The sequence below is a fragment of the Trematomus bernacchii genome, unplaced genomic scaffold (assembly GCF_902827165.1).
Source record: "Trematomus bernacchii unplaced genomic scaffold, fTreBer1.1, whole genome shotgun sequence".
Taxonomy (NCBI): Eukaryota; Metazoa; Chordata; class Actinopteri; order Perciformes; family Nototheniidae; genus Trematomus; species Trematomus bernacchii.
This window is the reverse complement of record NW_022987549.1, coordinates 1,525,083-1,547,968: the sequence shown is the minus strand read 5'-3', so window position 1 is coordinate 1,547,968 and position 22,886 is coordinate 1,525,083. Positions and strand designations below refer to the sequence as shown.

At 40.8% G+C, this 22,886-nt stretch overlaps 2 protein-coding genes across 5 annotated transcripts in view; one reads left to right on the top strand and one right to left on the bottom strand.

Annotated features, from left to right (window-relative positions):
• On the top strand, window positions 1-20,639 carry slc35a5 (solute carrier family 35 member A5). Of its 4 annotated transcripts, XM_034123633.1 has the most exons (10): window positions 1-82; window positions 1,214-1,346; window positions 2,721-2,822; window positions 3,219-3,352; window positions 4,179-4,246; window positions 7,060-7,248; window positions 9,070-9,270; window positions 10,982-11,109; window positions 13,520-13,788; window positions 19,461-20,639. In XM_034123633.1, exons 2-10 carry the CDS (start codon window positions 1,244-1,246, stop codon window positions 19,527-19,529), a joined length of 1,263 nt encoding a protein of 420 aa, XP_033979524.1. In that variant the 5' UTR covers window positions 1-82; window positions 1,214-1,243; the 3' UTR covers window positions 19,530-20,639. The 4 variants fall into 4 exon arrangements, with proteins under 4 accessions (XP_033979524.1, XP_033979523.1, XP_033979521.1 ...); XM_034123632.1 differs by lacking the exons at window positions 1-82; window positions 1,214-1,346; window positions 2,721-2,822 and adding exons at window positions 15,371-15,415; window positions 18,539-18,637 and having other exon boundaries at window positions 3,194-3,352; XM_034123630.1 differs by lacking the exons at window positions 1-82; window positions 1,214-1,346; window positions 2,721-2,822 and adding an exon at window positions 18,539-18,637 and having other exon boundaries at window positions 3,227-3,352.
• Window positions 20,640-20,836: 197 nt separating this feature from the next.
• The window catches only part of ccdc80 (coiled-coil domain containing 80), a 28,918-nt gene continuing 26,868 nt past the window's right edge, over window positions 20,837-22,886 (bottom strand). Inside the window, exon 12 of the mRNA XM_034123629.1 lies at window positions 20,837-22,443. Within this exon, the coding sequence (XP_033979520.1) occupies window positions 22,133-22,443 (311 nt within the window). The 3' untranslated portion in view covers window positions 20,837-22,132. The remainder of the gene's footprint in view (window positions 22,444-22,886) is intronic.

The following is a 22,886-nucleotide window of genomic DNA, read 5'->3' as shown; positions in this document are numbered from 1 at the left end:
CGCACCTGTGCCAGTACGCATGCGCGGATCAACCCGGAAGACAAATGCTTCCGTTATGGTTTGGGGAAAAAGAGAAAAACAAGTAAGTCTTCCTGTCATTTAATCATCTTATTAACGGTTATAACCACAGTAAATATATGTAGGATTGTTTAGAAGAACAATCGATTTGCTTTAATGTTTTTCTAATATTATTTTAAGTGTTAATTTGCAGATATATGACGGTTTTGGTTCAGGTGATGCTATCTCTGAGCTTTTTTACTTTGTTCCTTTGGGGCAAATTTCACAGATATTTGACACAAAAAAAGACTATTATCGATTAAGTTGTTGTTTGTTCTCATTTTGTATTAGTCCTGTAGTCTGGAAAAGGTCGGAAATGTTATAAAATGCTTCATATCAGAGCCCAAGTGACGCCTTCAAAATGTGTGTTGTGGTTTTGCCAAAAATCCAAACATTATTTTCAATGTTTAACCTCATAGATATTCAATTTAAAATGCAGAGAAGTAGCATGATTTAGAGCTGAGAAGACAGGACTGGAAGTAAGTATTTTAATGTTTAAAATGCCTGTCCAAGCAGCTGTTGTGTATCATCCTGTAACATTTAAAACAATGGAGCTGTGTGTTGTATAGAAAATAGTTTTCTATCAATATGAATCATTGAAAGTCAGTGCAGACCTTACCACAAGTCACTTTTTATTTAACAAAAATTTAACATTTATTAAAAAAATGCTCATTATTTCTCAACTTGCTGCAATTTATATAATATTTGCCTATAAGAATAATCTTCTTAAACCAACAACGTGTCTTGTGTGTGTTCCTGGTTGTTGTTCCTACCGTTTATGGCCCTAAAATGCTGGATCATCCATCAGGAGAAACGTGTAGCTTCTAAAATGATCTCTAATAATCTCTCTAAAAGGATTTCCCCAAAAACAGAATATTATTACACAAATGTATAGCAAGACTGTACTCCTTTTTGCAAGGTTAACTTGTAAACTGGTTGTATTTGACACATGTTTTATGTATTTTATATATATTATATTTTCTCATATTCTATATACATTTCCTGATTCTTCTAAATACTGGCTTTTTGATTTTCACCTCTAAGCATGTTTACTGTATGCTGCACCAAGGTAAACAAAACTGTATAATCTTTGGTGTTTTTTGACAAAGAATATATATTTTTTAAACTCACCCAAGTGTGTGTTGTGTTGCTCCAGGTCTGACTGAGAGCAGATCCAGGATCAGCCATGCTGTGCTCCCGCTCCTCGGCCTACACGCTGGCCCTCGGCCTGGGCTTCGTCACTTTGGGGACGAGCCGCATCCTGCTGCTCAAATACTCTGCCAACGCTGGTGAATAATGCTGCTTATTTCCCACAAAGAGTATACAAATAAAACATATATAAAATATGTGCAGTAAAAAAACAGATATTGCACACAATATACACAATATCTGTTTTTTTACTGCACTTTTTTATTCCATTCTTTATTATTTAAGAGGTTTACACATACAAGGAAATTGCTTTGATGTGTGATGGCGCAGACATAGACACAGAAAGAGAAATAAAGTTTTAAAAAAGAAGCAGCATTGAAGTGTTCATTCTAAAATGTATTACAAAAATAAAATAAAAATAGGAAAATGTAAGTACACTATTATATACACTTATTATATACACTACAGATAACATCTCATTTACAATGCTGACCTGGCCAAGAAGGCAGCAACGTTACACATTATTACACACAACACAGACATATAAAAGCAGTCACTACATTGAGCACATTAGGACAGTAAGAAAGGTACACTACTTATTACTGCAGCTGGTGGTAAGGACCTCAGACAACTTCAATTTAAAACAGGCTATAGTGCCGTCAGTTTGAGGCGTGATTGAAGGTCATTCCAAGACCAAGGACCATAATCCTTTTTCCAGCCTCAGTCCGCACAGCAGGAACCTGGGCCCGTATCCAGGCACTGGATCTGAGGTTATAAGAGTCACAAACTGGAGCAAATCTGGCACATATGTAGAGTGGAAGCTTACCTAAAATGGCTTTATACATTAATAAAAACCAATGCTGCATCCTACGCATAGTAAGTGAGGACCATCCAGTTAGGCTGTACAGTTTGCAATGATGAGTCCTATAGGGTGCATTTGATATGTATCGCAGGGCAGCATGGTAGAGTGGGTCAAGTTTGGCCAAAACAGTGGGACAGGCAAATCTATAAATGGTATCACCGTAGTCAAGCTGGGACAGGAATAATCCTGAGACCAACCTTTTACGGGAAGAAGTTGAAAAACAACATTTAAGGCGTGTGGTGCAGTGGGTTGTGCGTAGGTGTTAGGATCAGGCGTTCACAGGTTCAAACCCCACTGCAGTCAGCATGTCGTTGTGTCCCTGAGACACTTCACCCCAAATTGCTCCTGTGGGGATTGCCCACAGTATTGAGTATGTAAGTCGCTTTGGATAAAGCGTTCTAACAAGTGACATGTAATGTAATGTAAGTCTGTAAGGAAGCCAAGAGTGTATACATAAATAATATAACTAATTGACACATTTTTACTAAAAGTGCAGTATATGAGCATTTCAAGTGTAAGAGCTGTGCAGAATATACAGATGAATTTGAAAGGTTTATGAGGATTGATTGAAGAACAGGTTATAAAATGTATTTTTTTAATGTTATCTGACTTCTTGTTGACTGTCTCTCTTTTTTCTTTGTTACATTTTCAGAGAACAAGTATGACTTTCCTCCTGCGTCGGTCAATCTGCTCGCACGAGCCTGCTCAAAACTGCTCTTCTGTCTGGCCATGTCTGCCAGGGTCATAGTGAGAGGTAAAGTGTGTGTGAGTGTGTGTGTGTGGTGTGTGTGTGGTGTGTGTGTGGTGTGTGTGTGTGTAGTGTGTGTGTGTGTATGTGTGATGGTGTGTGTGTGTCGTGGGTGTGTGTGTGTGGTGTGTGTGTGTGTGTGTGTGTGTGTGTGTGTGTGTGTGTGTGTGTGTGTGTGTGTGTGTGTGTGTGTGTGTGTGTGTGTGTGTGTGTGTGTGTGTGTGTGTGTGTGTGTGTGTGTGTGTGTGTGTGTGTGTGTGTGTGTGTGTGTGTGTGTGTGTGTGTGTGTGTGTGTGTGTGTGTGTGTGTGTGTGTGTGTGTGTGTGTGTGTGTGTGTGTGTGTGTGTGTGCGCGCGCGCGTGCGTGCGTGTTTCACTGTCTCTCTCTCTGCTGTTTCTTCAGAGGGAAGATCGTGCAGAGACCTCGGCTTCTCCTCCAGCGCCTCCTTCCTCAAATCCCTGAAGTGGGCGGTCCCTGCGTTCCTCTACTTCCTCGACAACCTCATCATCTTCTACGTGCTCTCCTACCTGCAGCCAGTTAGTCAACACTTCAATATCTACTGTAGTAAAATGACCACTATGTTCAAGTCTGTTCCAGTCTCACATTTACGGTTTCTGGAGGACATTCTGATGCTTAAATTGCAATTATTCAAACCCAATTAACACGCAAACCACACTATGACAATGTTTTAGGACCATTTTAGGTTCAAATAAATACATTACGTAGCCGAAATAGTTCCCAGAAAGAAACTTGGTGATAAAAGTCGTGATGGGATGATGTTGATCCGACCTTTCAAAGCGCTGTGGTTACTTTACCCAAGAAAAACCTCATGTTCTTGTACATTTGTGACTTTAATGTCAGTGATTTGAATTTGTTTCCATGCAAATGTACTACTTTATACAGTATGACTATGTTATCTTACAACATTAAGGGTTTTTATTTTCTTTATCTAAATATAACCCCGTTTCGCAGCCTAGTAAAGATATGTGTATTACCTACAATATCCTTAAAATGCCGTCCAACACCCTATTGCTTTACTCTTTAAAAACCTCTTTTACATCCGATACAAATATGAATAAGGCCAAAATAAATACATTACGTAGCTGAGTTAGAGGGGTAATGTTCCCAGAAAATAAAAGTCGTGATGGGATAATGTTGATCCACACATTTTGTTGTAGATTTGTGACTTTAATGTCATTGATTTGAAGTTTTATTCATGTAAATGTATGACTTCTTACATCCGGTAAAGAAACGTTATCTTCACATACAGTCAACTTGTCTCATATCATATCAGCTGTTCCAAAACGTCCTGCTCAAAGACTTGTTTCAGATATGATGTTTAATCTCTAATCTCGTCTGCAGGCCATGGCGGTGTTGTTCTCTAACTTCGTCATCCTCACTACGGCTGTTCTCTTCAGGATTGTTCTGAAGTAAGAGACTCCGTTAATCACCCTGTAATGTTTTGTTCTGCAGTCTGATAGTGTGTGTGAGTCTGCTGATACACGGATCATACATGGATGGTTGGGTTCGGTCTGAAGGGGAGTGGCTTAGCTTGACCCTGGTGGTGGTGAATGGATGGTTGGGTTCGGTCTGAAGGGGAGGGGCTTAGCTTGACCCTGGTGGTGGTGAATGGATGGTTGGGTTCGGTCTGAAGGGGAAGGGCTTAGCTTGACCCTGGTGGTGGTGAATGGATGGTTGGGGTCGGTCTGAAGGGGAGGGGCTTAGCTTGACCCTGGTGGTGGTGAATGGATAGTTGGGTCGGTCTGAAGGGGAGTGGCTTAGCTTGACCCTAGTGGTGGTGAATGGATGGTTGGGGTCGGTCTGAAGGGGAGTGGCTTAGCTTGACCCTGGTGGTGGTGAATGGATAGTTGGGTTCGGTCTGAAGAGGAGGGGCTTAGCTTGACCCTGGTGGTGGTGAATGGATAGTTGGGGTCGGTCTGAAGGGGAGGGGCTTAGCTTGACCGTGGTGGTGAATGGATGGTTGGGGTCGGTCTGAAGGGGAGTGACTTAGCTTGACCCTGGTGGTGGTGAATGGATAGTTGGGGTCGGTCTGAAGGGGAGGGGCTTAGCTTGACCCTGGTGGTGGTGAATGGATAGTTGGGTCGGTCTGAAGGGGAGGGGCTTAGCTTGACCCTGGATTCAGAGGGACAGGTGGTGAAAAGGGGTGGAGGAGGGTTGTGTCGAGTCACCTGAAATGACAGCTGTCAGAGGGGGGAGAGCAGATTTAAAAGGTTTGGCCGAGCGCTATGATAGGCTCTTGGGAATAGAGCGAAGTGATTGGTTAAGCTGGGGAGTGACGCCCCCGATCACTTATTAAGAGGAGAGAGAGTAGTTACATGGGAATAGTAGTTCCGTCTAATCCAAAAATGTATGTATCCACAAGTAGCATTAAGCTTGACTCCAACAAAAATACGTCTCAGGAAAGTTTGGTTGACTCTTTACTTGAACAAAAGGTATCAGTTCAAACACATGTTTTCAAAGGTCTAAAAACGATATTGCGCCGTGACTCTTTTCTCCTTCTTCTAATTACCAGCAGCTGCGGTCGGCTATGACGTCAATTTTACGACGTTATAAATGTTATATACTAATAACAAAGAATTACCATGTTCAAATATATCTATATACACACATAATATATCCAATTATACATGTTAACATATCCTACACCATCTGTATTTTTGACTTGTTAAGAGGAGACTTATGCACTTTGCACCAACGGTCTTTTTCTGAAAACGTGCTTCCCATAACTTCAAATTGATCTTTCTACACTTTAGGACAAGGGGGTCAAACTCAAATACACAGTGAGCCAAAATAAAAAAATGGGTACTAGTCGAGGGCCGGACTGGTTCAATGTTTATAGCAGAACTTATTGAAATGAACTTATTGCACATATTAAACCTGGAACTAACAAAGCTTAAATGATTGCCTTTAAAAACAACATTAAACATTAAATAATCAGTTGCATTCATTTCTTATGATTACATTTTTCCACAGGCCAACAACAGCTTCAACAAAACTATTCCCTCAAAGAAAAAACCAAACATGCCCTGTTGTCGAGAGAGAGAAAGTGCAGAAGGAAACATCCATGTGAACTCAGTGTGCTGCTCTGTGATGCTAGCTCAGATACTTGGCATCTCATCTTGGGTGCAAGGTCATCAATGTTTGGGGTCAGGCTCTGAGCTGAGGAGACCCTCAGGATGGAGTGAAGGTGTGCGTGCAATATACCGACGGGCCAGATCTAATAGTAATTAGAAATTATCCTGCGGGCCGAAATTAAATCCACCAAGGGCCTGATTTGGCCCCCGGGCCTTGAGTTTGACACATGTGCTTTAGGACAATATAACAGAACGTGATGTAATTATTCAAATGGCAAAGTTACGCTTAAGCTGATTGAATTACTCAAAGTGACATTTTATTGGTACGGCTTTTCTTCAAATGAGACATCTTATGCATCATTTCCTACACTCTGTTATCCTAGGTAGTGATTGCTTTAAGAAACCTTTATTTATTATTATTCTCCAGTCTGATAGTGAGTGTGAGTCTGCTGATACACTTTCTCTCTCTCTCAGGTTTTGCACAGTCAGTGGTTAAAATGTTTTTTTCTGAAAATGTGTTTCCAGTTATTTCAAATTAAGCGTTCTACACTGTAGGCAGTGTTACCCAGTGTGTTGTAATTCCTCCAATTATGTAGTAAATCCAATTTATACTTAATCTGAGTGAAATACTCAAAGTTCCCATTGCTATTGGAACAGTATTTTGTGAAATGAGGCATCTTGTGCATCATTTCGTACACATGACCCTGTTATCCAGCTAGTAAGAAACCTTTTTTTGACACTGTTTATTCCACATATTTATATATTATTACAGTTTAGATTGTTTATTCTAATGTAAAGTATTTAAATGTTTTATTTGTGCAACTTTCTCCATTATGTCTCTTGCATTGTTTTATCTATTTGTCTTCTTATGCATTGTGGTAGAAGCCTCAAATGTAAGACTTTTATTTCAAAATGATGCTTTAGATAATTTGTATATGCCAATTAAGCCTTTAAATATTGCATGATTGAGTTAACACGCCTAATGTGAACCAAAGAAGAAACAAAATTCTGTGTAAATGTAAGACTTTTATTGCCAAAATGATGCTTTGGATAATGTGCACGTGCCAATCAAGCCTTTAAAACTTTGAACATAGCTGATGTCAACCCCGAAATAAACTAAAATCCTTTCTTCTCCCCTGTTCCCTCAGGAGGCGGTTGTCCTGGGTTCAGTGGGCGTCGTTGTTCATCCTCTTCCTGTCCATCGTTTCCTTGACGACGGGAACAGGAAGCAGCCAAAGTGCCATCGCTGTTCACAACCTGCACCTGAACCCCCTGTCCCCCCCCTCCAACTCCTGCCTGCTCTACACGCAGCTGCTGGAGCAGATGAGGAACAGCAGGTAACGTGAGGAGAGCATGAAGGAAAATATTTAGGATTGGACTCGTGTAACAACAGACTCATAGTGGGCAGTTCACATGAAAAAAAGAGATGCAAATCAATGAAGCAGAATTATATATATATATATATAAGATAAGACTTTATTTATCCCGGAGGAAATTGTTGTGCCAGAGTTACAAAAATACAATAAACACAGCAGCATAATAGTAAAACTGTACACTAACAGTGCAATGAAATATCTACAGGGAACACAGATGGTCACATAGTTAAAGTGGACCTATCATGCTATATTTGAATAATATAGTGTAGGACCATACCTATATAAGGCATATTTATACTTTTTTCTTTTCAAAATACCAAACAGATCATGCATTTTAGCCATGCCTCATTTTGCTCTATTTGAAAATGTTAGCTCTGTTTTAGCAAGGGCTGATTCTGTGAGAACAGCACCATATACAGGCCTGGCATATGTACTACAGCGTCTCCAGCGCTTTAGAACGGCAATGGCCGTGGCTGTCTCCTCCTGATTGGTGGAGTTGGCCCAATAGCCGTAGCGCCACCGTCCTGACGTCAGGACAGTGTTCAAATCTCAGTTTTTATCAGATCCGTTGCAGCCCCTTTTTTAGAGATTTGGGTATGGAGGAAAATAGAGAGGGTTGTGTTTTCTGACACTTGGTGAGTTCCCTGGAACACCGGGGACACATATTCATGTATACAAGACGTACAAAAGTGCATTTTGCATGATAGGTCCCCTTTAATGTAAATATTACCAGTATTTAGTTGTGCAAAAAAACGTAGTGGCAGAAACGTAATTGCACGTTATCATAGCACATTATTCATAATAATAATATTGCACATTTTGCAGACATTCTTTATTTTGGTCCTGTTGTCTGTCACACACAACATCTTCAGTTCTCTCCTTAATAGGACACCTTTTCTTAGCTAAGGGACTTATTTAAGGGTGTTGCACAATATCTCTTTAAAGGTTCTCAGTAAGGGAAGTTACTATTGCGTTCAGAAAGATTTTACCCTTGAAATATTACAGTTTCCATAAAGAGTGTAAATGGTAAAGATGGCAGGAGTAGAGAAGGAAAGAAATAACCAAATGATTTTACCTGTACTAAAAACTTTAATTTGATCTGCAAATAACACAAAAGCAAAAGCAACAAATGTGGGTTAGAAGGGAATCAAAGAAAATTGATTTACTGTAAGAAGTAGAGATACACATTTTGTTCCGGCCATAAAGGGGATGAGTTAATACAGGAATAAATCCAACAACATAATATCTAAGAATAACTTTAAATTGTTATATGACTGACAAGAAAAATCTGTACTAAAAATATAGTGAAGTGTTAAATGAATTGCTCAAATGTAAGCACATCCATTGACTTAATTTGAATTCTATGTTTTTTGTTTACTGTGGTTACTAAGTTAAATTTTTGGTTAAACAAACTTAAAGGTACGTATAGGACCAAGGAGAAACACCTTAAATACTTAGGTGAACCTTTTAAAGTAACCTAAATGTAAGGAGAGGACTTAAGTATGTAATTATAGTATTTTAATGCTTCTACCAGACTGTGGTCAGTTTTATTTCCCATGTTCATAATAATAATAATAATAATAATTCATTATATGTTTTCCTTTCAAAGCACCCTTACAATTCATAAAATGAGCTTTAAGACAGTACAAAAGGACGTAACAGGGAACATGTAGGGAGACATTAAGTAGCCTGATCTGAACAGGTGGGCTTTGAGGAGGGACTTGAATGTGGTGATTGTGTCAGACTGTCGGATATGGTATGTATCTCTTCCTCCCCCCACAGTGCCAGTGAGTCGTGGGTGTCGTCGCTCCCCGGGCAGGCCTGGAGGACCCGGGTTGTGGAGAAGCTCCGCTCTCTGGGCGTGGGTCACATCCTGCTCCTCCTGCAGTGCTTCATCTCCGCCATGGCCAACATCTACAACGAGAAGATCCTCAAGGAAGGAGACCAGCTGGCCGAGAGCATCTTCATCCAGAACACCAAACTGTGAGAGAGTGTTCTTATCGCTTAAAGAGATAGTATTAGAAACCCCATGGGTAAACAAGTACTGGACATAAAATACACACTGTTTTCACACATCCATGTAAATATATGTAATGTGTATATGACCCAAATATGTATATATGTTCATTTTAATTCATTTCTTATTTTAAAGTTACTTAAGTGTATATAATTCAGCATCTTCATTCAGAACAGCAAACTGTGATAGGCCGCTTAAAAAGAGATAGTATTATCAGAATCAGAATCAGAATACCTTTAGACTAGGAAACAGAGGGGACATGTACATTGTTACAGCAGAAAAGAGCCAAAGACAGCTTATTAATGTCAACTAAGAATCATGCATACACAAATATGAAAGAAAGAATCGCACAATTGACAAAATACACATCCTGTAACAGTTCTGAAACAGAGATGGCAGAAGTACACACATCCTTTACTCAAGTAGAAGTACAGATACTCGTGTTTAAAAATACTCTGGTGAAAGTAGAAGTACTGACTAAACTTCTTTACTCAAGTCAAAGTAAAGAGGGCTTTGAAATGTACTTCAGTAAAAAGTACCCATAACTAGCAGCTGTTTTAAAGAGTACCTGACCTCCCTTTATATTAATAGAACAATAATGTCATTGTTAGCTAATGAATGTTTCCATGCTGAACAACGGCAACATGACAACGTTTTCATTGGTCCCTCTTCTTTAGAGAAGACCAGGAAATGATGGATACACGGATCGTGTTCAAATCAATAGGCACGCAATGACTCTAAATAATAATGATCACGCCACCAAACACACATTCAAACTAAAGGAACCAGCCTGTTTGGGAAATGTGAGAAGTAGAAAGTACAGGTATTTGTGTTCAACATGTGAGAAGTAGAAAGTACAGGTATTTGGGTTCAACATGTAAGAAGTAGAAAGTACAGGTATTTGTGTTCAACATGTAAGAAGTAGAAAGTACAGGTATTTGTGTTCAACATGTGAGAAGTAGAAAGTTCAGGTATTTGAGTTCAACATGTAAGAAGTAGAAAGTACAGGTATTTGTGTTCAACATGTAAGAAGTAGAAAGTACAGGTATTTGTGTTCAACATGTAAGAAGTAGAAAGTACAGGTATTTGAGTTCAACATGTAAGAAGTAGAAAGTACAGGTATTTGTGTTCAACATGTAAGAAGTAGAAAGTACAGGTATTTGTGTTCAACATGTAAGAAGTAGAAAGTACAGGTATTTGTGTTCAACATGTAAGAAGTAGAAAGTACAGGTATTTGTGTTCAACATGTAAGAAGTAGAAAGTACAGGTATTTGTGTTCAACATGTAAGAAGTAGAAAGTTCAGGTATTTGTGTTCAACATGTAAGAAGTAGAAAGTACAGGTATTTGTGTTCAAAATGTAAGAAGTAGAAAGTACAGGTATTTGGGTTCAACATGTAAGAAGTAGAAAGTACAGGTATTTGAGTTCAACATGTAAGAAGTAGAAAGTTCAGGTATTTGTGTTCAAAATGTAAGAAGTCAAAGTAAAAAGTCGTCAGAAAAATAAGTAGTGGAGTAAAGTACTGATACCAGAGAAATGTACTTAAGTACAGTAACAAAGTATTTGTACTCCACTACTTCCCCCCTCTGATCTGAAGATATAGCAGCCAGGTATATATATATAAACCACATGTGTAAACTCAATGCTAATCGTAGCTCTTCTCTCGATGTTTCTGCAGGTATGGTTTCGGCGTGGTGTTTAACGGTCTGACTCTGGTTCTGGGTCGAGAGGCTCGAGGTCTCACGGTTCACTGCGGTCTGATGCACGGACACAACGTCTTCTCTCTGGGGCTGGTGCTGGTCACTGGTGAGTGCTGCGGATCAATAACACCTCCTTATACATACAGTAAACGACTAAATACGTGATTTGTTAGTTTTCTTTCTAAACGACTGAGGTGTTTCTGATCTGAGATGATAGTTTACATGACATGTCACTTTTATCCAAAGCAACTTACATACTCAATACTGTGAGCAATCACCACAGAAGCAATTTGGGGTGAAGTGTCTTCAGGGACTCAACGACATGCTGACTGCAGTGGGGTTTGAACCTGTGCTCCCCTGATCCCAACACCTACGCACTAGTCCACTGCAACACACGCCTTCTTTCAATGGCATCATATAGGTTTCTACACAAAATATAAAACATCTTCCAAATTGAAAATAACAACAATATATTAACAAAAATGTATGAGAACATTTGAATAAATCGGATTATTAAAATGATCAAGCTTTTTTGAACGGGATGACTAGAGAAAAGGCTAAATTGTGATTTAGAATTGATATCGGGAAAAAGGACTTTGGCCATATCCGCCAGGCCTAATGCAACAAGTCATTAGTATGTATTATGAATAAATCCATGCTTGTTATGCTGAGCTAGGCTAACAGCTTCTTTCTGTAGCTTCACATGTAACAGACTGATCTTCTAACGCTAGGCGAACATAAAAGCATATTTCCCTGAAGGTCTTAAGGAGGCAACTTAGTTCAATCAGGAGAGACTTCATTTAGTTTAAAGAACATTTATTGACACATGCCATATGATAAATGTTAAGTCTTTGGCGATTAGACCCCGATCCTGAAATCGTATATCTAAAGGGGGAAATGCAGCCGTGTCTAGACACTTGTGGTGATGTTGAAGATCTGGATTTGATGAGGAGATGGGATGAAGAGGGGATGTGATGAGGTCTAGCTCTCCTGGCACTGGATGTGATGAAAGGAGGTGGATAGGATGGGGAGGAGGTGGAGGAGGTGGATGATGAAAGGAGGTGGGGGGGGGAGGTGGAGGAGGTGGATGATGAAAGGAGGTGGGGGGGGGAGGAGGCGGGAGGCAGCATGAACACCTGGAATCACAGCTGACTGCAGGAGAGAGGAGAACCATTTTAAAGTGTGGCTGCAGCACAGTGATTGGCTGCTGGAGAATGAGGTGAAAGTAATAGGTTATAGAGAACGCCCGTGATGAGCTGATTATATGCAGCTGCGGAGTGAATGTATATATACCCAGTCTTCCTGAAAGAACTTGCGCTGAGCTTCTTATAGCTGCTAGAAGTGAGGAAGCAAACCTTTATCTACCATTTCTAAGAAGGAAAAGACTCAACAGGTCAGTGGTCAGCCACAAACTGTTCTTTCTGTTGTCGTCTGGCAGACGTCACCGCAGCATCCTGGCAAAGACAAAAAGATTCGGAGACAGTTTCTTCCCGCGGGCAGTGAGACTGTTAAACAATTGAACTGCTGAAACAATTTCATAACATTCATCTGCTACTTAGTAATATATATCTACTATCTAATATATATCATTCCAATAACTTGTATATAGACTCGTACTGCACTATTCCACATACTCACTTTATTTTAGAACTATTTTTCTTTTTGTATTGCTCTTGCTATCTGTATTATTATTATGTTGTATTGTTGGAGAAGCCTGTGACATAAGATTTTCAACAACATAATTACTCTGTAGCTATGTCAGATTGACAATAAAGAACCTTGAACCTTGAACCTTGAACCTGGTGATAGGACAGAATCAGGCATCATCCGCTCTAGCTATTAAACGTAAACGCAAAGGCATTTCAAAGACATTTCTTATAGTAATTTGTGAACTCTTGCATTGCTTATAAGAGCTCACTTGTCAGGTCAACTTTTCAAAGCATTTTTTCTAATTTCTGCATTTGTATAGCCAATGCTGTTGTTTATATGGTAAGGGCTTTGACTAGATAACTGTCTCTTAATAAAAGATGCAGAGTTAGTCAAACAATTTAAAGGATAGGGTAGGTAATTCACTTCAGAAACACTTTGTTATATTCCATGGAATGCTCTTAACATCCCGATAGCAATGAATATCTGAAGTGCTTTGACAATAAATATATACAAAAATATCATCTGTGGAAGCCGTGGCGCTGTAAAAAGCACGACCAATCATCTGAGCCGGCCCGGCTAAAATAACTGGATGGCCTACCTGCCTGTCAGCCTTCCATCTGTGCACAAACTTATCTCGTGCCCTCATTGGTCATGTGCGCGTTCGTGTGTGTTGGAGGAGGGGCTCTGTGAGGAAGTCTGAAGGAAGGGGCAGATTTTTTCCGGTTGTGTATTTTCAAATTCTAGCGCACTCGAGCTGGTTTCTCCATTCTTACCTACCCTACCTTTAAAGCTTTTATAGATAAATGAAGACATTCTTAGTGCACATTTCTTGAAAACCTCTCCCTCTTCCCCTCTGTTCTCCTCAGCTGCTCTGGGTTTATTGGTGGGCTTCATCCTGAAGTTCAGAGACAACATGTTCCACGTTCTGACGGGTCAGATCAACACGGTGCTCGTCACCGGCCTCTCCTTCTTCCTCTTCAACTTCCACCCCTCGCTGGACTTCTTCTTGCAGGCGCCCGTGGTGCTGCTGGCCATCTTCATCTACAACGCCAGCAAGCTCAAAGACCTGGAGTTCAGCCTGCAGCAGGAGAAGCTGAGGGTCATCAACGGGGAGGTGTTCGAGAGGTCCAGAGGGGTACGTAGAAAGAACCTCACACACACTCAGAGTCACTTCCCTCACACACACTCAGCGTCACTTCCCTCACACACTCAGCGTCACTTCCCTCACACACTCATCGTCACTTCCCTCACACACTCATCGTCACTTCCCTCACACACTCATCGTCACTTCCCTCACACACTCATCGTCACTTCCCTCACACACTCATCGTCACTTCCCTCAGTCATCGTCACTTCCCTCACACACTCATCGTCACTTCCCTCAGTCATCGTCACTTCCCTCACACACTCATCGTCACTTCCCTCAGTCATCGTCACTTCCCTCACACACTCATCGTCACTTCCCTCAGTCATCGTCACTTCCCTCACACACTCATCGTCACTTCCCTCACACACAGTGGAAAGAACTGGGGACTCAGGGACAGTTTTATCCCACAGACAATAATACTATTAAACACCTGAGCTCTGTGAAGTGCCTCGATAAACATTCATCTGTTTGTCATCTTGCAATCTACTTGTTTATATAAATAGTTATCGCCGCAATAAACCGTATTTAATTAGTCTTAATCAGGGACGTGCACAGGTACGGGCTAATGTTGCCAACATAATAAGCATTTTCCATCTTTGGCTGACCTGCCCCTCTGGAGAGAGCGAACGTCTTTTTTTCTGTTGTGGCCGAATCAACATAATAAGCCCACAATTAGTATTGTAGCGTCTCGCAGTGATAAAACACACCTTGTCAGCGCGCAGCACCGTCATCTGCCACCAGTCACGTGACTTTGTTTACAATCTGACAGCTGGAAGCAAAGGAAAGCCCTCCGGCGGCCAGCCTCATATGGCTATGGTGATCATACCAAATGCCTGCCTGGCTTTGGTGGCCAATCCCCGGCTCAATCTGTCCCCAGAAATGTCCCTGTTTTTAAAGTGGACCTATCATGGTATATTTAAATGGTATATTGTAGGGCCATACCTATATAAGGTATATTTATACGTTTCTGTTTTCAAAATACCAAACAGATCATGCATTTCAGCCATGCCTCATTTCGCTCAATTTGACATGTTTTAGCAAGGGCAGATTCAGTGAGAACAGCACCACCTACAGGCCTGGCATATGTACTACAGCGTCTCCAGCGCTTTCGAACGGCAATGGCCGTGGCTGTCTCCTCCTGATTGGTGGAGTTGGCCCAATAGCCGTAGCGCCACTGTCCTGACGTCAGGACAGTGTTCAAATCTGGATCAGTTTTTATCAGATCCGTTGCAGCCCCTTTTTTAGAGATTTGGGTATGGAGGAAAATAGAGAGGGTTGTGTTTTCTGACACTTGGTGAGTTCCCTGGAACACCGGGGACACATATTCATGTAGAAAAGACGTACACAAGTGCATTTTGCATGATAGGTCCCCTTTAAATATGCTTTATAAACACATAGCAAGGTGAAATACAATGGTAACAAAGTTGATGTTTCAATGGCGTGGTGCTTGTTCGCAGCAATACAATTATTGTTAGCGTTAGCATTTAGCATTAGCAGCCTCATTCTTCTTCTACTACTTCTTCTTATATGTAATTGCCCGCAAAAACTTTGAATGAATATCTCGTTTCAGTGTGAACTCATTCCTCAGTATGACCACAAAAGTGTTTTAAACCAGGTACGTTTTTATTATTTATGTTCTATATCGCTATGTGTGTGATTACATGTTTTACATATTGTATTGGTGCCGGTGCGTTAAAGACCCAGGGACGTGCACAGACATTTGGAGGGGCTATATTATTATCAGTATGTCTGCACAGCAGTTACAATGGTTCAAACTACATTGAAACAGAATTGTCCCCATTTTTTCTTTAATAGTTATAACATTACATATTTTAATGAGATAAAAAACAAAAAATGTCCCTTGTTTTCATTAAAAAAATCAAGTCACTGAATGCAAGTAGTCGCCTTAGCTTATTTTGTTAAGAGATGATGATGTGAATTACTGTTCAAATTAGGTAATGTAATAATCGTTTGGTTATTTTATGCATAGCCTATTCAAATCAAATCAAGGTTTATTTATAAAGCACATTTATAAAGCGATTTTTGGTCGGGCCAAAGTGCTGTACATGTAATAACTACAATCACATAAAAACACATTTCTATAATCACAATAAAAGACAATAAATTACAACAGAAATATAAAAACAAAAACACAGGGAAAAGTCGTGCTCCACTCTGACTAGAAGGCCAGGGAGAAGAAGTGAGTTTTTAGTTTAGATTTAAAAACCCCTAGGGTCTGGGCCGACCTCACATGGAGGGGCAGAGTGTTCCAGAGCCTGGGGCCAGCTGCTGCGAAGGCTCGGTGCCCTCGGGTTTTGAGCCTGGTCTTGGGCACTACCAGCAGCAGCTGGTCAGCCGACCTTAAAGCTCTGGCTGGGGTGTAGCGCTGGAGGAGTTCAGCTATATAGGCCGGAGCCAGCCCATTTAGTGCTTTGAAAACAAATAAAAGGAGTTTAAAATCAATTCTGAACCGAACTGGAAGTCATTTCTGTGCTTAAGAATGCCTTCAAGACAGAGGAGACTGAAGCAGAGAGAGGTATCTGAAGCAGGCAGCTAAAAGGACTGCAGCTTTGCAGAGCTGGATAAAAGGTGCCAGCAGGGCAGCTGCAGGTGAAGCACTGTGCTTTACAAAACAAATTAAAAGACTTTTTATGAATAAATACAGTAAAAACACATTATACAAAAGTGAAAGCACCTCCAGAATTAGTTTTTTTGCTACAGCTACCAAACCCCACCGATCCAGCCCATGTTCAGAAGAACAATATCAAGTACAATGAGGCCTTCGTCAAATGTTCAAACTCAATTGGACCCTGTCGTCCTCTGGTCCAGTTCCCAAAAAATCAAGATGGGCGGTCTTTTCAGGGCCACTGGTATGATGCAAACCCCTGGTTGGAGTATTCTCCACAGAATGATGCTGTGTACTGCTTCAGCTGTCGCATTTTAATGAGTGACGATACGCACAAGAGTAGGTCTACATGGAAGTCTGGAGGTGTAAACAGGCAAAAGTACGAATGAAGGAGCACTGCTGCAGTGAATCGCACATGATTGGCATGACCAGGTGGAATAAATATAAGATGAATCCATTGGACATGGCTTTGGCAGTAGCAGATTGGCAGATGCAAGCAGCAAAAGAAAGGGAGAGGCAGAAAAACAGAGAGATCATCTTCCGGTTAATAGAGATCACATTATATCTTGCAAGACAAGGCTTGGCCTTCAGGGGTAGAGATGAAAGGGGGGGGGTGCCTTTTTCCAGTTAGAGCAATAGCCCCTCCAAATGTCTGCACGTCCCTGGTCTTAAGGGATGAAATTAAACAATGTACTGTTACGTGGGTCAGTGGTGGAATTTCGTTACGCTTTCGTTGGGGCTAACAAAATTCCACCACTGACCCAAATAGAACACGAAAGACACCTTTTAAAATCATCGAATCCATCGGATTTATTATAACCAACACATCAAATGTTTAAAGGGGACCTATCATGCAAAATGCACTTTAGTACGTCTTGTATACATGAATATGTGTCCCCGGTGTTCCAGGGAACTCACCAAGTGTCAGAAAACACAACCCTCTCTATTTTCCTCCATACCCAAATCTCTAAAAAAGGGGCTGCAACGGATCTGATAAAAACTGATCCAGATTTGAACACTGTCCTGACGTCAGGACGGTGGCGCTACGGCTATTGGGCCAACTCCACCAATCAGGAGGAGACAGCCACGGCCATTGCCGTTCGAAAGCGCTGGAGACGCTGTAGTACATATGCCAGGCCTGTAGATGGTGCTGTTCTCACAGAATCAGCCCTTGCTAAAACAGAGCTAGAAATGGTCAAATTGAGCAAAATGAGGCATGGCTAAAATGCATGATCTGTTTGGTATTTTGAAAAAAAAAAAGTATAAATATGCCTTATATAGGTATGGTCCTACACTATATTATTATAATATAGCATGATAGGTCCACTTTAAGTATCCATCCTAGGATGAGAGGCAGAAACACAGCAGTCCCCACACCAGAGGCCTCCCTCTTCTGCTGCTGCACTGGAGCTTTTAAGCACTTCCTTTTCCAGGTGCACCTCGTCTGAACCTCGTTACAGCAATGCAGCACACCTGGGTAGAGGAACCAACGGGAACAAGAAACAGGGAATACATACAGCCGTAACAGTACATTATTTAATTTCATATTCTGTTCTTGTGCTAGTCTATTTACATGAATATAGACTTCTTGCACTATTTTGTATTTTTGTATTTTATTATACATGTTGCATCGTTGGAGGAGCTCAGGTCAGAAGAATTTCATTGCCATTTCTACTCTGTAGCTTTGAGCATATGACAATAACACCTTTGAATTTTGAATCCTCACACACACACATACCAAGCTCTCTGTAGGAAACTTGGCTCTCATTTCTCTATAATGTGATTTCTTCAGTGCTGCAGGAAACCTAATGCTCTATGAAAACAGCATAAGTGCTTTAACTCATGTAATTACATCAGCTCGATGCAGTCTATTGGATTTTGTAAGAGGAACAGATCTCTGGAGTCTTTGTGAGGACAGCGGCCTGAAGTTAGCAGGACTTTGAGGTCCTAAAACCCAGAAATTAGTCTGCTTTGCTAGGTTTTTTTGTGTGTATGTTACAAGTTGGGTCTCTGCTTGTAACAAAAAGGACAACAGTTCCACACAGGAGTTGCCCAAAACAATCATTTATTTATCCCAACACACTGGTTTACAACTAACAATTCAACACACAGAGGAGCGCTGGCCTGGTGCACCGAGCAGGGCAGCCGAGAGAGAGAGAGAGCGAGAGCCTGTTCTGCAGCCCTCTTAAATACTGGAACCAGGTGCCACAGGTGGGTCTCATCACTCCTGATTACAAGGAAAAACCCAGGTTACAACAGCACCACATGGTGGACAATCTCAGGGTTGTCACAGTGGTTAACACAAGCTGAAGAGATTTTAATGTTTTATTCTACTACATAAAATATGTCAGTAAATACCCCACTGGTGAATTAAAAAAAACGGCGGTTGCTAACAAGTGTTTAAATGAGACGACTAAACTTCATCAAGCCCAACATTAGCCGCCTTTAGCTTAGCGGTGGTGACGTGAAGTCATGTGACCGTGCTGTAGTTCCTTTATAGCCCAACATTAGCCACCTTTAGCTTAGCGGTGGTGACGTGAAGTCATGTGACCGTGCTGTAGTTCCTTTATAGCCCAACATTAGCCTCCTTTAGCTTAGCGGTGGTGACGTGAAGTCATGTGACCGTGCTGTAGTTCCTTTATAGCCCAACATTAGCCACCTTTAGCTTAGCGGTGGTGACGTGAGGTAATGTGACCGTGCTGTAGTTCCTTAGCCTTCACTTCTGGCTATTACATTTACACTTCAAAAATCTTAAAGGGGTGTTTATGCGAAGAATATCCTGCTAAACAACATTTGAAATGATCATAAACATTTGTTTGTCACAGAGCTTTTTATCTGGCTTTTTGTCATAGAAAACAGGGAGATGCTAACTTCCACGTCGTCTTACAATAACACATCATCACTGCACCTCTCCATTTAGGAACTTAATTTGAAGGGCTAATACTAACATGTTTATCTGAGAAATACTGTATTTCTCAGTACTGTTTGTCCACTCGATGCATTTCAATCTTCTCTTCATGTGTTTCTGTTGCAGGACGGAGAGGAACTGGAGCTCCTGGCGAAGACCAACACAGACAGTGAATCTGAAGAAGAGTCTTTGTAGTTCAGATGTATTCCTCTGAGCATGCGGCTATTACCAAGCTGCAGTATAGACTCATGGACACAGAACAGTGGCGTAACTATCGACGGTCTTTTAAAAAAAAAAATAGAACAAGGAGATGCAACGGCTAAACTGACGAAATTAGACCGTTTTTTTTGTCATACATCGTCCTCGAAATCTCGATTAATTCTGTAAAGTGATTGTGTGATTAGTTCGCTGTGCCGTTGTCAGGCTGTGGTGGTCTGAGGCCAATCACCGGGGCCAATCACAACCTTGTTACGCCACTGACGCAGAATGTGTCCGTCCGAGCATTTATTTCAATTAAGTCAGCGGCGGATAAACGTGAATGACAGTGTTAAAGTGGGATGATTTCTCTCAGACACTTGTGATATCTAAGGCTATTGTGTATATATTGAAATGTGCCTATCATTGCCTAGTGTTGTCATTAACGTGGAAGAAACTCTAGTAGGCTTACTGTATACATCACGGGGGAATAATTGCCATTTTATGCCATTTTTGGTGAGGGTTTCTGTCATTTCTTTCTCGTATGATTCCTGTTGTATTAGCTTTTTGATTGCTTGCAGGTGATTCATTGGTTTGACGACCAGACAGCTTTTTGTGTTTTTTTGGGGGCTTTTGTGCCCTTTTTCGGACATGGACAGTGTACATGGCTCCAATGCAGATTGTTTTTTGATTGTTTAAGGCTTTGTACTGTTTTAATTGCTGTTTGCACTGTTTACAAATAAGTGTTTGTTCAATACAAGGTCAATATTTAAACAATAGTCCAAATTAAAGCACCACTTTTCAGTGCATAGCCACATACTCAAAATACATTACCAAAAATATACATTACAAAGTACGTCAATGATAGTATTTTCTACATTATGAACCAGCAGGAGCATTTACAGAACGTCTAAAAGCACAACAAAGTGATTCTTGGTTCTCTTACTTTGCCTTAAAAGTTGTGTTTTTTTGGGTCACATGGTAGTGATGTGGTTAAACTGTGAAATACATGAATATATATTTTAAGATTCTTCTTGTGCCATAAAATGTTGACATGTATAAATGCTTGTTGTTCTGAAATAAACTGCAAGGAAAATTGACGGAGAAAAAGGTAAATTCATGTTCAGAAAAAGAACATGTGTGGATTAAAATGCACCTAATGACTGCTCTTAGAGGTTAAACTTGGACTCATTAGGCCACTAGGAGGCGCTGTAGGCTAACATGTTCATGCAATGACGAAGTTAAGACTGAAAAGTTGCATGTGTATTGACAAACTCTGCAAAGAAAGCAATTCACAGACAACTACCAGTAGTAAACAAATGTTTATTTGTCATATAGCACAATAGAGTATAAATAAGAACACTTTATAGCAACAGAAACTTTACAAAAGAGAAATGAAAAGACAGCTTCTTTTCATAAAATAAGCAAATAACTGCACCTCAAATGCAACAGAAGTCCAATAAATACATATATGTCTTATCTTAGCCTATTATCTACAAAATAAAGGTCTGAACTGATAAAAATGAATATGTTAATTTGACCTGGAAGGCAAGTGAAGGAGACAGGGAACGTGAAGAAAACAGATCTCATCTACACATTTACTGACTAGCCGACTCTGATTTAAGTTCCTTAATCACCAATACTCTGCAGCATACTATGCAATATATATATTTAAGATGTGGAAAGGTGAAAGCAACAGGTGACGCTTTCACTAAGTGCTACATTACATTCAGGGAGGAGGTGGAGGGCGGGAAGTAGTGGAGTACAAATACTTAGTTGCTGTACTTAAGCTGTACTTTCTACTTCTCACATTTCCCAAACAGGCTGGTTCCTTTAGTTTGAATGTGTGTTTGGTGGCGTGATCATTATTATTTAGAGTCATTGCGTGCCTATTGATTTGAACACGATCCGTGTATCCATCATTTCCTGGTCTTCTCTAAAGAAGAGGGACCAATGAAAACGTTGTCATGTTGCCGTTGTTCAGCATGGAAACATTCATTAGCTAACAATGACATTATTGTTCTATTAATATAAAGGGAGGTCAGGTACTCTTTAAAACAGCTGCTAGTTATGGGTACTTTTTACTGAAGTACATTTCAAAGCCTCTTTACTTTGACTTGAGTAAAGAAGTTTAGTCAGTACTTCTACTTTTACCAGAGTATTTTTAAACACTAGTATCTGTACTTCTACTTGAGTAAAGGATGCGTGTACTTTTGCCCTCTCTGAGGAAAAGGAAAGAAGTGATGGCTGAATGTAAAGAGGATCCTCAGGGAAATGTTAGTACCCATAACCCTGGTGATACCATCCTGGTGTCCATGTTCATATCCATGTTGGTGATATCCATACCCTCCGTACTCGTCCTCAGGGACGTACTATGCAATATATATATTTAAGATGTGGAAAGGTGAAAGCAACAGGTGTGACGCTTTCACTAAGTGCTACAAAACATTCAGGGAGGAGGTGGAGAATAGGGTAGGAAAGAAGTGATGTCTGAAAGTACAGAGAATCAACAGCAGGGCATAACTGAAGTGTTTAGAGGATGGGAAGGAAAGAAGTGATGGAAAGCAAGAGGATCCTCAGGGAGATGTTACTCTTATCTTATCTTAGTACCCATAACCCTGGTGATACCCATCCTGATATCCATGTTGGTGGTATCCATATCCTCCGTACTCGTCCTCAGGACATCTCATGCCCAGTGACTGCTGGATGGCCATCTCCTGCCTGCGCAGCTGCATGGAGTCCACCAGGTCGTAGATGATGGCCATGGAATACATGGGGGAGGGGTACCAGGACTTCACGTTTCCATCCTTCCCCACTAACAGCATGGAGAAATACTCTGGGCTGACCTGGAAGTAGTTCCTCATGTCTTTCACCAGAGCGCCGGACATTCCTTCTCGCTCCACAGTGGCACTGCCTGGATGGGGAACACATGGGGATTAAAGATCTCCTATTGTACTGTTCTTCAACAATATATCACAGGTCTCAGATATATACAGAGCCTGTCTCTGATTGGCTGAAACACCAAACAGATCATTGCAGCATCCCATAATCCCCTCTGTTTCAGCCCTGTTTCCAAAGTGCTGATTCTCTGTCTGTTACTTTAGATGAAAATAAGGAGCCCCTCCCCACGCCCCTCTGAGAGAGATTTGGGTAAAAATAACTCAATGGTGCTCTAGGAGGGGATTCAGGTGATAAGGTGGGGGGGGGGTACCTTGGTTGGTGATTGGCTAATGGTTACACAAGACAAAACATCGTTATGACATCATAAATTGGCCAAAATCTGATCAGCTCATTTTCAGACAAGTTTTTATAGAAATGGATCAAAAAGAGAGAGAATCTTTGTTCCTGAAACTTTCA

Bases quoted from the DNA above. Each gene is read 5' to 3' on its own strand.
- slc35a5 (XM_034123633.1), top strand. From the start codon at position 1,244: ATGCTGTGCTCCCGCTCCTCGGCCTACACGCTGGCCCTCGGCCTGGGC. The intron at 3,353-4,178 runs GTTAGTCAACAC...TCTCGTCTGCAG, and splicing joins TGCTCTCCTACCTGCAGCCA to GCCATGGCGGTGTTGTTCTC. The intron at 7,249-9,069 runs GTAACGTGAGGA...CTCCCCCCACAG, and splicing joins GAGCAGATGAGGAACAGCAG to TGCCAGTGAGTCGTGGGTGT.